This window comes from Prionailurus bengalensis, chromosome A2 (assembly GCF_016509475.1).
Source record: "Prionailurus bengalensis isolate Pbe53 chromosome A2, Fcat_Pben_1.1_paternal_pri, whole genome shotgun sequence".
Classification (NCBI taxonomy): Eukaryota; Metazoa; Chordata; class Mammalia; order Carnivora; family Felidae; genus Prionailurus; species Prionailurus bengalensis.
In genome coordinates, this window is record NC_057348.1 from 2,900,973 (window position 1) to 2,918,056 (window position 17,084).

The window sequence follows — 17,084 nt, forward strand, 5'->3', positions numbered from 1 at the left end:
CGGGAAGATGGCAGCAGCAGCACCAGAAGCGCCAGATGAGCTCACGCTCGTCCCCGGCTCCCGCTCACAGGCAGGGACAGGAGCGCGGGGAAGGGACGTCTGCGCGCCCGTCCGTCTGCTAGTGCGGGCCACCCGCTGCACGCTCCCACTCGACGCCACCCGCGGCTTCAAAGGTGAGGTGCCAGTGAGAGAGAGGCCGGGCTGGTACCTGGTAGGAGGGCGCGGCGCCGGGCGCTGGGGCAGGCTCCGGGGGCCAGCTGGCGCAGGGCTGGTACCCGCCACACCCCGCCACGCTGTCAGGCCCGGGGGGCTGGGCGGCCGCGGGAAACGTCGGGGTCGCAGCAGGTCCCGGGGCGAGGCTGGCTCCGGTGGCGGTGGCGGGGAGGGGAAAAGCCGTCGGAGGCCGGGCGCTGGAACCACAGATAAACACAGGAGCCGGCTGCATCACGGAGTTCTGGGAACGCCTTCGTGGAAGCTCGTAAGTTCCGTCGGACCCTGAACGTCGGCGGCTCGGGATGCCGACAGCGATTCTGTGCTTTCTCTACCTACTAGCCTTTGTTAAGACCTTGCTAAGAGAGCAGGCTCGGTTTTAAGCACTTTTCACGAAGTACCACGACGTCATTAACACCTCTGTGCGTTGGGGACCCTCCTTGCCCCCGTTTTACAGGTGAGGAAAACCGAGGCACCGCTAAGTGACAAAGCCAGGGCCTGAGCCCGCTGGTTGACTTCTCGGCTCATCTGTGCGGGCAGCAAGCTTTATCTGGACGTCGACGTTCTTCCGACAAAGCTAGACCTGAATGGTATTTTGTAACCAGGGAGCCAATGGATCCCCCAATTGTTGACATACGGAAAATCAGTTAACGTGAAACTAAAAACTCTTAGTCACGAGAATGAGTCTCACTGCCAGCTTGCTCTGCAGGAAGCACAGCACTGAGGCCTTTGTCCACACCACCTCACTCTCCCCTTCCTGCCACTGAGAAGGCGCCACTGTGACCACCTGTCCCGTTTCTGAATGAGGAACCTCTGAGGACCAGTGACACAGGTCAAGTGCTTGATCCAGACCCAGATCTCTGTGACCCGAGCGCCCCCATCTGCTAAATGTCATCCTCAAAGGTAACAGTCCGTTTGTCGGAGAGGAGCAGCATCAGAGGTTTTAACCAACACCAGTACGGATCACATAAGGAAGTTGCCGCAAAGCCAGCCGGGGATGAGGCAAGGTGCGTGTGTGTGTGCATGTGTGTGTGCCCCCGGGCAGGGGGTCCCAAGGACAAAGGCACCCCGGCCAGCACTGCTCGAGCCCCTGGTACTTCCGCACACATTCTGGACCAAAGCCAGGCATGCGGTGACGGCTCCTGTCCCTCTAAGTGGCTTGCTGCCCAGGTGGGACGACACACGGAGCGCCCTCCAGGCCGAGCAGAATGCTGAGCGTCAACCACTCAGAGTAAAGTGCAAAGGTTCCTCGCGGGAGCTGGGGGCCAGCGGAGCCTGGTGCGTCACCCCCACCAGGCACCCGCCCTCTCCTCACTGGCATCCTGGCAGCCAGAGGGGTCCTCTCACAGCGCCCCCCCGCATCCCCTCCTGTCAGATGTCACCTCCTCCAACAAGCCCTCCCCGAGTCAGTCTAGGACAGTGGCAGTACTCTGTCCCCTCGCCCTGCTGGGGTTTTCTTCCCAGTGCCACCCGATCGTCGCTGTCCCTCCCCTGCAGGAACAGCAGCATGTCCCAAGGTCTCTCCCACCACAGCAACAGCATCGGACACATAGCAGGTGCTCAGTAAATACAGACGCGGAGCGTGAGCTTACAGGCGTCCCCCGGGGCACGTGTGTGGGAAACAGGCAGGTGGGGGCGGCCCCTGCAGCTCCCACCGACAGCACGCTTCTAGATTCGATTGGAGGCAGTGTCCTGGACCCTCCGGTGCCCCGTGGGCCACTCCCAAGTGCAACACCACTGTCCAAACAACTCGAAATCCGCAGCTCTACAGCAAAAGCAAAACCCAGCTGGAAGCCAACCCTCCAAGGTAGCCACTTGTTTTCGTCTCTCCCGGGAAAGCAGCAGCACCCTACCCATTAGGAGGAACGTTTCGGTTCGAGTCAGCCACCTGTGAGATTTTTGCTTCTCGGCCTACCGTTTTACAGACTTTCTTGGTCCAAAAGCAGATCGAGTGGATGCCTGACCGGCTCTCTGAATCCCCTCAGTGCCGAGACTGCTTTATCACAAAACGTTTCAAACAAAGAACACGGTGCACGCCGCTGAGGTGTAGTAAGCGTTGCTATTTTGCCACATTTGCTTCCAAGTTTCTTTCAACAGCGAGAACTCAATCCCCTCCATCAGACCCCCTTCCCTCCCTGGCGGGACTGGCCATGATCTTTGTGCTCTTGCCACATTCGAATTGAGTCTTCGTACAGCACTGTCGCTTCCCAATGTTATGCTGTGTGTAAAGCTACGGCCTCATTACTCACGTGACCCTGCAACCTGCCTCCCCCCCCCAACCCCCCCCCCCCCCGGCCGTCTGGAAGGAACCCGGATGGAGACAGACACCTGTGCTTCCTTCATTCGCAACTGTTAGGTCCCCTACTGCCCTTCAACTTGGGCCAGACGGCCCCTGACCTGGCCCCACGTCTTAGAGCTGCCACTGTCCGACACACCAGCCTTGGCCACATGTGGCCCCGACACACTTACAACACGGCTCAGGTGACAGAGGAACGGAATTCAAATGCAGTTTAATTTTTTTTTAATTTTCTTAATGTTTACTTATTTTTGAGAGACAGAGAGAGATACACAGAGTGTGAGCGGGGGAGGGGCAGAGAGAGAAGGAGACACAGAAGCCAAAGCAGGCTCCAGGCTCCGAGCTGTCGGCACAGAGCCCGACGCGGGGCTCGAACCCGGGAATGGTGAGATCATGACCTGAGCCGAAGTCGGACGCTTAACTGACTGAGCCACCCAGGCGCCCCAAATGTGGTTTAATTTTAATTAATTTGGGTTCTGAGAGCCACACGTGGCTAGTGGCTACCATGGTGGAAGGCACAGATACAGAACATCTCCTTCACCACGGAAACTCTGATGGGGCAATGCTGCGTTAGAAGGCCCCACCTAGGGGCGCCTGGGGGGCTCAGTCAGTTGAGTGTTCAATTTTAGCCCAGATCATGATCTTGCGGCTCATGGGTTCGAGCCCCACGTCGGGCTCTGTGCTGATAGCGTGGAGCCTGTTTGGGATTCTCTGTCTCACTCTCTCCACCCCTCCCCTGCTTGCACTCTTTCTCAAAAATAAATAGACGCTAAAAAAATGTTTAAAAAAGGAAGGTCCCACACATCACAAACGCACACACCTTTACTGAGCACGCAGGCGTCTCTGTCCCCACCTGCTTTTGCGACTAACCCGGTTCAGGCCCTGGGGAGACCGTCCTCCCCACCTCTTGCTCTATGACGTGAAAGGAAAATATGGCCTACACACGCACACAACGGAATATGATCCAGTCTCCGCAAGGAAGGACGTCCTGCCACCTGCCACCATGTGGACAGACCGTGAGGACACCGCGCACAGTGACAGAAGCCGGACACAGAAGGACACGTCCTGCATGACCCCACTCACAGGAAGTTCCTAGAGGAGTGCTGTCCACAGGGACAGACAGTAGACGGTGGGAGCCCCTGGGGTGGGGGGCAGCAGGGGGCAGGGAGAGTCAGCGCTTCGTGGGAACAGAGTCCCGGTTTGGGGAGATGGAAAGTTCTGGAGCCGGGTGGTGGGGGTGGCCGCACGACGGCGTGTGTGTGCCTGACGCCTCTGAGCTGTGCACTCAGAGATGGTGAGTTTCATGTTGTATTTAAGAAACTTTTTAGAAACACATGAAAAATTACGTTGCTTTCTCTACGTTTTACACTCACTCAGCATCTCTGGTGAAAATACACCTGTTTTGTACCCTTGGGCTTTACCCACACCTCCTGGTTAGATCCTCACCTCAGCCTTTCTCCATTGGGGTTCCAGCAGAAATGAAGGCCTCACGCCCCCGGGCACCCGTGTGGGTAAGAATGCACACCCCTCTGAGGATCCGTCCCTGCGGGGACTCAGGCTCTGGACGCCACCACGTCATGTGCTCTGCAGTCCAGAGGCAGAAGCCTGACGGGAAAGGGGCCGTGTTCCTTTGCCACGGCTGCCGTTACGGAGGGCCACCGACACGGTGGCTCCAACACCAGATATTCATTGTCCCACGATTTTACAGGCTGGAGGTCCAAGACGGAGGGGTTGGCAGGTTTGGTTCCTTCCGAGGTATCTCTCCCGAGCGTGCAGACACCGTCTTTTCCCCCGTCCTCACACGGTCGTCCCTCCGTGGGTGTCCGTGTCCTCGCCTCCTCTTACAAGGACAGCAGTCAGACGGGATCAGGGTCCACGTTTGCGACCGCATTTTGACCGAAATCACCCCTTTAAGGACCCTCATCTCCAAATACAGTCACATCTGGGCGGGATCTTGGGGTTTAGGACTTCAAGAGATAAATTTTAGGGGGACACAAGCCAGCCCATCCATGACAGCTGCTTCAGGGCATTTCTGTAACAAAACTCGAAAGGACATGAAAATCTTGATTACTGCAAACATCATTCATGCTGAAACTGAGGCACCTAAGAGAAATTTCACAGAATATAGAATCATTTCTGAATTAGTATGTCTTCATCTTATTTAAGACATCCAGGCAGCACTAGCCCATCAACAGCATGCCGGCACGCGCAAGAAGAAATAAACTCAGTCATCTGTGGTGTTCTGCCAGCCACAAAACCCTTAGCCTCTTTGTTGTTGTTGCTAGAAAGGTATGTTTGTCAGGGTAGGTAGGATAAACATACCGCATGTAACTTTTTGCCAGCTTGGTTTGTAACGTTGCAACATTGAGACATCTGGCGTGCAGGCTTCCGTTCACGCTCTCCTCCCGGGGCCTCCCAAACTTCAAGGCTGATTACCTACTTGTCTGACTACGTCACAGCTCACCTGCCTATCTTCCCGTTGGTAGATATTTATATTACGTGTTAGTTACGTATCGCTGAGTCAAAAATTATCCCCGGTGATGTGTGGTTTCAAACAGTAATATCTGTCTTCACGGTGTCTGTGGGCCAGGAATTCGGGACTGGCGTGGCCGGGCTCCAGCTCACCGACCTTAGGAGGTTGCCAACTAGACGCTGGCCGGGACGGCATCACTGAAGGCTTGACCAGGGCGGCGGGTTGTGCGTCTGGGATGTTCCCTCACGCGGTTGGCAGTTCGGTGCTGGCTGTTTGCGAGAGGCCTTGGATCCTCCCGTGCGGGCCTTCCCAGCACTGTGTTCTTACAACGTGGCTACTGGCTTCCGCCAGAGAGAAAACCGAGACGCCAGGGGTGGGGGCGCCCAGGCCGAAACTGGACTTGTCATGGCCCAGCCTCAGAAGTCGATCACACGGCCGAACTCTTGCCACACTCCGTTGGTTAGAAGTGAATCACCGCAGCTAACCCACACTCCGGGGCAGAGGGTCAGGCCCTGACTTTTGACGGGAGGAGCATCAGAGAGTTCACGGGCATCTCTTTAAACCACCAAACACTATTTCCAACGTCTCTGCGCTAAAGCAATGCTGCAAGGTATGTTCCACGGACCTTCTCCATGTGTCTTCTTGTGCTGGCTTCCTGTCCAGCCCGGGTCCCACACCACCTGCCCCCAAGCCCAGCCTACAGAATGGGGCCAGGATGGCTGCCCTAGACCCACCCGTGTCCTTGCTTAACTGTAATGACTTCGTTAGAGGCCCTGCCTCCAAATACACTCGCATGGGGGGCTGGGCTTCATATGAGTTGGGTGGGGGTGGGGGGGCACAGTTCAGCCTATAGCACCACCTGAGCATCCTAAAACAGGACAAATCTCGTGATGAGATTTTCTTGGTGACTCCTAATTGCTTACTGCATAAAACCCAGATTCGGCCTCACATCTGAGAGCCCCGAGCTCACCGTCCAGCCTCCTGTCACCCCACACATCCTCTGTCCCTCAGGACACAGGACAGTTTTCCTGTCAGCCCCTGTGCACCTCTCCCATTTCGTTGTCCACACCTGGCCCTTCTCTCGGCCTGGTGGGCTGCATCCGAGCCCCACCCACCCAAATCCCAGTCACCCTTCCCTGCAAGGCCTCTTCTGGCCTTGGGAGAGGCCGGGGTCTGGGGGGCAGGGGGGGGGGGGTCCCACTGACGGCCGGGCGGCTGGCACACCCACCCTTCCTCCTTCGGGGCTCTACAAACACTTAAAGTGGGGCTGTGCAGAGCAGTCAAGGGTAGTAAATGTTTGGTGACAGAGATCAAAGTGCTGGCTGTGACCCAGAAAGGGAACACCAGGCCCGCCTTATCCTGAACAACCCCACGACACCATGAGGACACCTGTTGGTGTTTATGGTCTGAGAGGATGGAGTGCCACCTTGCTTTTATGTAGTGAAGTGAGCCCCACAAAGAAGTGGGAGCGTGGGGTGTCCCATCGGACTCAGGGAGGGCACACGCATCTCACACCCACTGTCAGGAGAGACCCGGCAGAGCCCAGGTGGAGAGCTATAGGGAGAAAGGGGAGGGTTTTGAGCAAGGTTTGACAAGGGACAGCCACATCTGCCCGCTGCCTGCTTCTGTGTGGCCCACAGCAGAGCGGTTTTCCCGTTTTTAAATGGCTGAGAAAGTGAAAGGAGTGGCGCTTCAGGACACGTGACAATCACGCGAGATTCACATTTCAGTCCAAACCTGAAGTTCCAATGGCACACGGCCGCACCCACTTGTTCGCGTCCTGTCCTGCAGTGGCCAGAGACCAGCAGCTGCCACGGACACAGCGCAGCCTGGAACGGGGGGGACTGACTCTTCGCGTCCCAGAATTTGGATGTGGAAACCCCACCCCTCCGTGCGACAGACAGCGTGAGAGGCAGGGCCTTTGGAGGATTCAGATTAGATGGCGTCATGAGGTCGGAGCCCTCGTGAGTGCCCTGGAGTCACAGGGGAGACCGCCTCCCCGTCCCCACGTCCTCCGGGCAAGGGCCTTGCGTCCGCAGAGCCCAGCCCCGCTGGCTCCCTGGCCTCAGACGCCAGCCTCCACAAGCGGGGGATGTGTTCCCACTGCTTACAGGCGCCACCCCTCCCCCTCCATGGTGCTTTGTTACAGCAGCCTGAACTCAGATACACGGAAAGCTGGAAGTATTTACTCTCTGGCCATTTACTCAAAAGGTTTGCCGCTCCTGGCTGAAAACAGCAACTGCTTCGGGCACCGGGGTGGCTCAGTCGGAGAAGCGTGTGACTTCAGCTCGCGTCACGATCTCGTACCTTTTGAGTTCGAGCCCAGCATCGGGCTCTGTGCGGACAGCTCAGGGCCTGGAGCCTGCTGCAGATTCTGGGTCTCTGCCTCGCTCTCTGCCTCTCCCCCCACTTGTGCTCTGTCTCTCTCTCTCTCTTTCAAAAATAAACATTCAAAAACAACATTTTTTTTTAAACAGCAATCGCTTATTTCACTTGTGACTGCGTAGGCTGGGCCGCCTTGCATCTGAGGTCAGCGGCAAGCAGGCAGGCTACTCCTAGGGGGCGGCTGGCTATCGGATGGACACCGTGGCTCCTCCACCTCCAGGGCCAGCCTTGGGTCCTTCGTGCGGCCGCGTTCCCGAGGTGGCAGGGACCTGGGCAAAGGTTCTAGAGGCCAAAGTCCAAGACCGAGGTGCTGGCAGGTTCCATGTCTGGTGAGGGACGGTGTGCCGGGTCACGCCACACACTGCCATCTTCTTACTGTGTCCTCACGTGGAGGGCGGGGCGAGGGCACTCATCCCACTCGTGGGGGCTGCACCCTCATGACCTAACCCCTCCCCAGAGGCCCCACCTCCTAATACCATCACCCTGGCAAGTAGGTTTCAGTTCGGAATTTGGGGGGGGGGGTCAACTACGGCTGTATCACTCCCACTGCTGTCTGTTAACAAGACAAGGCACAAGGAAGCCCAGGTTCAAGGGCCAGGGAGCCCAACGTCATTTCTAGATGGGACGAGCTGCCAGGTCATGGCGGACAAGTGAGGACGTGAGAAGGAATGAAGGACAGGGACATTTTGGCAGCCAATCTGCCACACTTAGGAGACCAGTGAGCAGGAACACAGCTCACGGGAAAGAACCTCCACAGGCCCGGCCCGTAGGGAAGCCGAAATCCGGAGGAAGGGCCCTCCCCTGGGGTGATGCCACCCCTAGGGAAGGTGGAGTGATGCTGGGGACACCTGAGGTTGTCACGACCGGGGGTGCTCTTGGCACGAAATGAGATGCCAGGGAGGCTGCTCCACACCCCACAGTGCCCACCCTAGAGTGACCACCCCAATGTCAAAAGTGCTGCTGGGAAATTCAGACCCACAAAAACGGGTGAGGACACCACAGCTTGGGGACTGGCAACTGGCCTAGCACTTGGGCAGAAAAGCAGCCAGCGGGGCAGCAGAGACTTGCCTCTCCCACCCAGACCCTTGCCACGGGTCCAAAGGAAGAGCACCCCACACTCCTCAGGCTCCCCTTCATGGAAGGCCTTTGGTCATCTCATCCTCTCCCAAGTTCTAACAGCTTTTTTTCTGGCTCCTTTTAAGAATCCGGCAAAGCTGGGACTTCCTCCCCTGTGGTTCCTTGGAAATGCCATTGTGCCTGCGATCCCCTGGGCTTCACAGGCCCCAGTTAAGAGTCCCTGCTGGAACCGGTGCACCAAAAAGCAGTCGTCGGGGTGGAGTGGCAAATTTTACGTGGGCCTGTGTGATGTGGCATGTCCCCCTGTCTCGGGAATTGTTTTTTTTTTTTTTCTTTTTTCTGCCATGTGTGTGTGTGGTATTTTTTTTAATTTATTATTTTTTAAATTTACATCCAAGTTGGTTAGCATATAGTACAACAATGATTTCAGGAGTAAATCCCTTAATGTCCCTTATCCATTTAACCCATCCCCCCTCCCATAACCCCTCCTGTTTGTTTTTCATATTTAAGAGTCTCTTATGTTTTGTCCCCTTCCCTGTTTTTATATTATTTTTGTTTCCCTTCCCTTATGTTCATCTGTTTTGTCTCTTAAAGTCCTCATATGAGTGAAGTCATGTGAATTGTCTTTCTCTGACTAATTTCACTTAGCATAACACCCCCCAGTTCCACCCACGTAATTGCAAATGGCAAGACTTCATACTTTTTGACTGCTGAGTAATACTCCACTGTGTGTGTGTGTGTGTGTGTGTGTGTGTGTGTGTGTGTGTGTATACACCACATCTTCTTTATCCATTCATCCATTGATGGACATTTGGGCTCTTTCCAGACTTTGGCTCTTGTCGATAGTGCTGCTATAAACACGGGGGTGCATGTGTCCCTTCGAAACAGCACACCTGTGTCCCGTGGATAAATGCCTAGTAGTGCAATGGCTGGGTCGTAGGGTAGTTCTATTTTTAGTTTTTTGAGGAACCTCCATACTGTTTTCCAGAGTGGCTGCACCAGTTTGCATTCCCACCAACAATGCAAAAGAGATCCTCTCTCTCCTCATCCTCACCAACATCTGTCGTTGCCTGAGTTGTTACTGTTGGCCATTCTGACAGGTGTGAGGGGGTATCTCATGGTGGTTTTGATTTGTATTTCCCTGATGAGGAGTGATGTTGAGCATTTTTTCAGGTGTCGGTTGGCCATCTGGATGTCTTCTTTGGAGAAGTGTCTATTCATGTCTTTTGCCCCTTTCTTCACTGGACTATTTGTTTTCTGGGTGTTGAGCTTGATAACTTCTTCACAGATTTTGGATACCAACCCTTTATCTGACGTGTCGTTTGCAAATATCTTTTCCCATTCCGTCAGTTGCCTTTTAGTTTGGCCAATTGTTTCCTTCGCTGTGCAGAAGCTTTTTATTTTGATGAGGTCCCAGTAGTTCATTTTTGCTTTTGTTTCCCTTGCCTCCGGACACGTGTTGAGTAAGAAGTTGCTGTGGCCGAGGTCAAAGAGGTTTTTGCCTGCTTTCTTCTCAGATTTTGATGGCTTCCTGTCCTACGCTTAGGTCTTTCATCCATGTTGAGTTTATTTTTGTGTCTGGTGTGAGAAAGTGGTCCAGGTTCGTTCTTCTGCCTGTCACTGTCCAGTTTTCCCAGCACCGCTTGCTGAAGAGACTGTCTTTATTCCATTGGATATTCTTTCCTGCTTTGTCAAAGATGAGTTGGCCACACGTTTGTGGGCCCCTGTCTTGTGAACCGTACCAAGTTCTTTTTGCCATGGCATGGACCTCTCTGCATCCTCACTCAGGCACCTCCATAGACTAAAATCCTATAAGCACAAATGAGACATTCCCTTCAAGCAAGATGGCAGAGAAGAGAGGCTGAGGCTTCAGCACGAGGACTGGGTTGGAGTCAGAGAGGTTTCAAGATTAGGAACTAGGAGGAGAGCCACAGCCCAGGGGGATGGGCATGGCACCAGAGCCAGACCACCCGACTTCCAGTCCTGGCTCTGCTCACTGGGGCCTGGAGCAAGTCACTTACTCTCTCCTACCCTTGGTTTACTAGCCTGTAAAATGGGAACACGCACCTCTTGAGATGGCGGGACAATTAAATAGGAGCTCATGTGCTATATAGCACCGGGCACAGTCAGGGGCATAAAATGCATTCTGGGGTTGCCAGATCGGATTTTAACAAGACTAGAAATCAGGATTTTTGCAAAGTCTCCCAATTTTTATTTACTTCTATTTTTTTAAAGTTTTTATTTATTTAAGAAATCTCTACACCCAATGTGGGGCTCAAGCTCATGACCAGATCAAAAGTCACATGTTTCTCTGACTGAGCCAGCCAGGTGCCCCAAAGTCTCCCAATTTTTAAATACAACCAGGGCACCTGGCTGGCTCAGTCAGTTAAATGGCTGACTCTTGATTTTGGCTCAGGTCATGATCTCCCAGTTTGTGAGTTTGAGCCCCACACTGGGTTCCGCGCTGTTTGGGATTGTCTTTTGCCCCTTCCCCGCTCACGCTCGCTCGCTCACTGTCAACAAATAAATAAACCTAAAAAAAAATAAAAAGAATGAACGCTAGCAACCAATTCAAAGAAAGCAAGCAACGGGTCCACCGCTCGGGTGGAAGAAAGCAGGCGTGAGAACAAACACGGTGCGCAGGCTGCCACTTTTCAACCCCCGGTGGAGACCAAGGATTGGGAGTGGTGGTTGAGGAACAGGGATAAGAAGCCACAAATCTGCTCTTGGTGAAGCCTCCCCTCAAGCCAGGACAATAAACTCTGTGCCGCTTCAGCTGGACGTCACCTGTCGTTCGAAGGGAGGGCGTGTCACTGCACTACCCGGCTGAGGGCCACTGTCCCCACCACGAGGACGCCATAACAAGGGCCTGGTTGGTGCCATCCGCCCAGGAGGGAGAAGAGCAGAGGCTGGAAGCTGGGGGGCGAAGCACCGGGCACCTGCTGGCACAGGAGAAGCAGTAAGTCCCGGCTGGCATCCTCATCTGGGTCATATCTCGTGGTTTTTCGGTCTAAATGTTTGTTTTGGAGAGTCGGGATTTTTTTTGAGGAGATCATCCAGATGAGATTTTGGAATGCAAGCCTGGCCAGACTCGTTGATACCATTTTGCCCAGTCACCTAACGGAAGGGGACACCGAGGGCTGGAGATGTAACGGATTTGTCTGAGGCGGCCAGGTTCCCTGAGCCAGGGCTCTCTCCTGTGGGACACGCTCTTGCTTGCTCCTGAAAGGCCAACCGTAAAAGACACACGGGACCTGGAGCGCAGACCTCGCTTCGGATTCAGAAGGGTGATCTGAGGAACCTACGGCAGGTAACAAAGGGTCGTTCTGAGGTTGTTGTACGAGTGATCTGTTACACACCACTTTCAAAGGGTCATACTCAGTGGGAACACACACACACACACACACAACCAGAAACATGCAGAATCTGAGGGAAAAAAATCAAGTGGAATAAAAGATTCTCCTGCAGTCACAGTGCTGAGAACCTTCACTCAGTACCCTCCTTTTAAATCCTCCCAGAACATAAGGTCTTTACCTATTTGTCGCCCCCCTCCTGCCACTCCCCCAAGTGGCACAAACTAAGCCCGACTGAGATTAAATCCGAGGGCCAAGCAGCTGGAACTCTCAACGTCAAAGATCACCCATCCTGTAGTGCCACGGAGAGAAAACTGGGCTCCGGCACCCTGACCTGGGTGCAGTTTTCCACGTGCATCTGTGACTTCTCGCGGGGTTGGATAACATTCAGAGTGGGACGGTGCATCGTGCACTCCGACACCCAGCGCTGGCTGATATGGTCATGAAAGACATTCATCAGGAAGGACATTTCCGAGTCTGTTTTATTGTCGGTAAGATCACACTCAATTACTTTACGCGTACACACATGCGTGAACAGGGATGATTTCATTTGGCACCTCGGTTCGCGAGGTTTTTATATTCAAAACATGTAACACATTGTATACGTTCATACCCATAACAATTCTGATTTTTTTTTAAGATTTTGTATCTTCTTAACTTTTTAAAAGTTTATTTAAGTAACTTCCACACCCAACACGGGGCTTGAACTCAAGACCCGGAGATTAAGAGTTGCATGCTCTACTGAATGAGCCTGCCAGATGCCCCATGATTCTGATTTTTTAGCAGATTTTTTTTTTTTAATTATGAAAGCCTTATGTGCCTTCTCAATGTGAAATGTCCATTTCAGATCCAGATACCCCCCGGAAAACATCTCAACGTCCTGGAAAGGGGTTTCATGAGCTAAATCCTTGGGCTCTTGAGAAGATGAGAGGATTGCATTCCCCAACCCCCAACTTCTTTAAACTGTGGTCAAGAGTCTCCAGCTCCAAATCAGGGCCAGCGTGGCTCCTCAAGGCAGGGCCACTGGGCTGCTCGACGTTCCTGAGGCAGGGACTCCAGGGGCCGGTGACAGGAGCTTCCCCGGCCTCCAGGGTGAGCTGGATCCTGTGCCTGGCAGTGCAGCTCCCAGAATTCTCTTCCATCCCTTCTGCAAAGGACCATAGTCCCCACACGGAGGGTGGCTATGTGGTTAGCTCTTCAGTCAGGTGCTCAAGAACGCCATCCTGACGATACTCTGCTGGGTCCTCCCAGAAGCAGCGCAAGTGAAACAAAGTCCAACCAGGGTTCAGATGGCCACACCATTCTACTGCTGGGGGCCACAATGATGAAAGGCCAACGTTTGGGGACTGGCGAGGGGTCATCTGTGGCTCCAGCCTTCTCTTGCTGTGGAAGAACCTGCACGGCCACGTCTACACTGGTCTGACACATGCACCTCGTGTCAACAGGGGGAGGCAGGACTAGACAGCCAATCCGACGTCCTCCTGGGCAAGTACAACAGACATCCACCTACCAACCCTGGATTCAAGCAATGTCTCAATGACATTTACGTTGAGAAGAAGCCACTGGTTTCTTAAAAACATTCACTGTGAGGCTCTTAGATGTGATGGCTCATTTTGCTTCCGGAGAGCAAAACTCATCGAGGAGTTAACCTGTCACCAGAACGGACTTTCCAAAATACAAAATGCTACAGAGTCAAAGCAGAACAATTCTCGATTCTTAGTAAAGAAATAAGTGACCCGGGATACGCTAAGTTACAAAAGCATATGGATAGTGAGTGCCGCAAACACAGTTTACCTTTGGGGGGGAAATGCCCATAGCAAAATACCTGCCCCCCCCAAAAAAATCCCATTTCCCAAAATATTTACAAACGAAGTTTCCAGCTAAAAGATATCCAGCAACCTTAAAATGATCATATAACACAAGTATCGTCAGAAAAAGAGAAGGTGGAGAAATTCAGTTCCCCGCTGGTGGCAGACACCCTAGTAGAAGGGACATAACTAGGGAGCAGTTACCAATCCAGTGGACCTTGGGGGGTGCCAAACCTCTTCCTACCAAGATTCTAAAGAATATTCCACAAGTGAACAGCACGCTCCCGATTTACAGTGTCACCGACGCAGAAAAGACACGCAAAAGGCGTAAAAGAGGAGGCCTGGGCGGCTCAGTCGGTTGAGCATCTGACTCTTGATTCGGCTCCGGTCACAATCTCGCGGTTCCTGAGTCTGGGCCCCTCATCGGGCTCTGTGCTGACAGTGTGGAGCCTGCTTGGGATTCTCTCCCTCCCTCCCTCTCTCTGTCCCTCCCCTGTTCATGCACTCTCTCAAAATAAGTAAACGTAAAAAAGAAAAACCGACTCTCCCTCCCTCTGCCCCTCCCCTGCACACGCACGCACTCTCTGAACGACAACAGACGTCCAAGTACCTCTTTCGGCAGGTCCCTACCGTGTATCTCAGCCTCACCGAGATGGGCCTTTAAAACGGCGACAGTAACCACAAGCTCAGGAGACAGGTGGTGGGTCAGGTTTACTCTGGAGCGCATGGAGACCCACGAGGGGCAGAGGGGCAGACGACGGAGGCAGGCCCGGACACGCACACGACAGAGGCTGCTCTGAATCTGCTCTGAATCAGCCACACCGGACGGAGCAAGGGGCTCCGGAGCGGGCACGACCTTCCGTCTGCCGGCACTGGGGCTGCCTGCGCGGCCCTCCACGGTTGGCGTGGGCTCCGCTGCCTTTCCCAAGCCACGTGTTACCTCTGGGAGAGATTTTTTGAGAGAAATAGGTTGGGGTGTCGTTGCCATCCTGGTGGCCCCAGGCCAGACACTCCCTTGGCTTCCACGTTCCGGGACGGTAGTTTTTTAAGATCTGAAGAATCTGGCCCCCAAACCGCAATCTGACGGGGACCCAAATGAGGGGGACAGGATCCAGGCCAGCGAGCGTAAAGAATGGCAGTAACCTGGTCTCTGCCGGCAGGTCTCGTCGCGAGGCCGGGTTCTGCCACCACAATCACTCCGGGGTTCAGCACACCCCACCGTGGGGCAAAGGCACGGCCTGGGAGCCAGGCAGCCTGCTTCCCTAGCCGGACCCCACCACTTACCACCACGGGGACCCCACACCAGTCAGTGCGCCCGGAGCCTCACTGTCCTCATCCACAACACAGCCGCCGCAGTAACTAGCTCAAAGGATTTCTGCGAGGATCCCCTGAGCTATCAAGCCTGGATTCAAGAATTCAAGAGCTGATAACCAGCATTTTTATCATCGCTAACCGGCTTGGATGGGGGCCCACCCATCAAACATGCTGCATTCCAGATGAAGGAATTTGGCCGATTAAAATGTGTACCGCGAGCTTCTCTTGGTGAGAAACCAAGCATTACCCCAAATCCAGCAGCTGTCTTATTTAGACTTAACAAGAACGGGAAGGCAGAGGTAGCCGGCGTACTGCACAGGTGGGACGTTCACAAAGCCGCCGAACGAAGAGGGAAATGGGACGACGGAGGTGTTGTTACAGCCTGTCCCGTTGCACTGGGATGGACCGCCAGCATACAGCTCGGCGTTCTAGACGCTTCCACCAGCCAAGTGATTTAAAGCCACGCAGAACTTAGCTGGAGTTCTTGAACGGCTCGCACTGAAAGCGGCACTCGGGGCTAATGAAAAGCGCTGCCAAACTCAATTTTCCACGTGGGATTAATCCTTCACCGTGGGTCTCTGCGGCTCTAACTCTAATAAAACCTTAGAAGATTTAAAAGACCACATGATATCCAATCAATGGAAATCATCATTATCAACAGGTAACTTAAGTTTTTCGTATACCTTCAAAAGTGAACGTGCGTCCGATTCCTACTGACCACCAATTCAAAAAGTTCAGATCCCAACCCTAAGAACAGACGACATAAGGAATACTCCCACCCGGGGCTATGGTTATCAAGTTTAAAAGGCAAGAAAACTTACTCAAAACTCCTCCGAAAACTGTGGTCTTCACTTTGGCAACTTGTAAAACGGGCTTTGTGAATTCTGTCGTCCAAAAGCTACCGTAAAGTTGGTAGGCACTCCCAATATCTAATTAGTTTATCCATGGCACATTACCTAAGAAATACATACTCTAAATGCAGCTGAAGGGTCTCAACAAAAGCCATTTGCCCCAAAAGAAAATGTGTAGCTAACTTAAAGTCATTCAGATAACGCAGGTGGTCTCTTTTCAAGATTTTGTGAGACCGGAATTTCTTTCATTATGATCCCCATGTTTCGGTTTGTTAAATTTACACTTTTCTTTTTTTTTTTTAATAATTTAATTTTTTAAGCAATCTCTATTTCCAATGGGAGGCTCAACCCTGAGATCAAGAATCATATGCTCCACCCACTGAGCCAGCCAGGCGCCCCTACTCTTTTCTTAAAGGGTAACACATATTTGGGGCACCTGGGTGGCTCCGTTGGTTGAGCGTCAGACGTCGGCTCAGGTCATGATCTCACGGTTTGTGGGTTCGAGCCCCGTGTCAGGCTCTGGGCTGCCAGCTCGGAGCCTGGAGCCTGCTTGGGATTCTGTGTCTCCCTCTCTCTTTGCCCCTCCCCCACTCACGCTCTGTCTCAAAAACAAACTTTTTTTTTTTTTTTTTTAATTTAAAACATACTCTTGGAGAGAATTCTAAAACATAGAGTAATGTGAGGTTCTGTTCGGGGTTGTTTTACATCCTTTCCTGATGCGTGAGCACACCATCACCTAAATCCTCAGAATGCAGACAGAATAGATCGGCTAAAATGTGTAAGTTTTTAATTTAAATGACAGACGGGCGCCTGGGTGGCTCAGTCCGTTAAGCGTCCGACTTCAGCTCAGGTCATGATCTTGCGGCAGGTGAGTTTGAGCCCCGCGTCGGGCTCTGTGCTGACCGCCCAGAGCCTGGAGCCTGTTTCCGATTCTGTGTCTCCCTCTCTCTCTCTGACCCTCTCCCATTCATGCTCTGTCTCTCTCTGTCTCAAAAATAAATAAACGTTAAAAAAAATTTTTTTTTTAATTAAAAAAAAAATAAATGACAAACATCTGCTGAAGCCTGGCAATTACCAATTTTAACCACGTAAACAGCCCATTTCTCCTCTGGAAGGTAAAGTCAACAGAAAACGTAACATTCAAGGGACTTCCCACTCGTGACCCAGGGACGCACTGGAGAAAGAAACACGAACGAGCGAGGAAGAAAAGAAAGAAGTCGCTGGCCAGCAGGCAGAGGGCGATGCCCTTGCAAAAGCGGGCGCCTCCAGCAGCCTGGGGGGGCCAGTGGAGTCCTGCCCATGGGTGACGGAACCAAG

General features: G+C 53.2%; 1 protein-coding gene across 2 annotated transcripts in view; it reads right to left on the reverse strand.

Moving 5' to 3' along the window:
* The window catches only part of ZFR2 (zinc finger RNA binding protein 2), a 42,071-nt gene that overhangs the window by 23,477 nt on the left and 1,510 nt on the right, over nucleotides 1-17,084 (reverse strand). For both annotated transcript variants that reach the window (XM_043586162.1, XM_043586160.1), the window contains exon 2: nucleotides 209-410. In XM_043586162.1, the coding sequence (XP_043442097.1) occupies nucleotides 209-410 (202 nt within the window). The remainder of the gene's footprint in view (nucleotides 1-208; nucleotides 411-17,084) is intronic.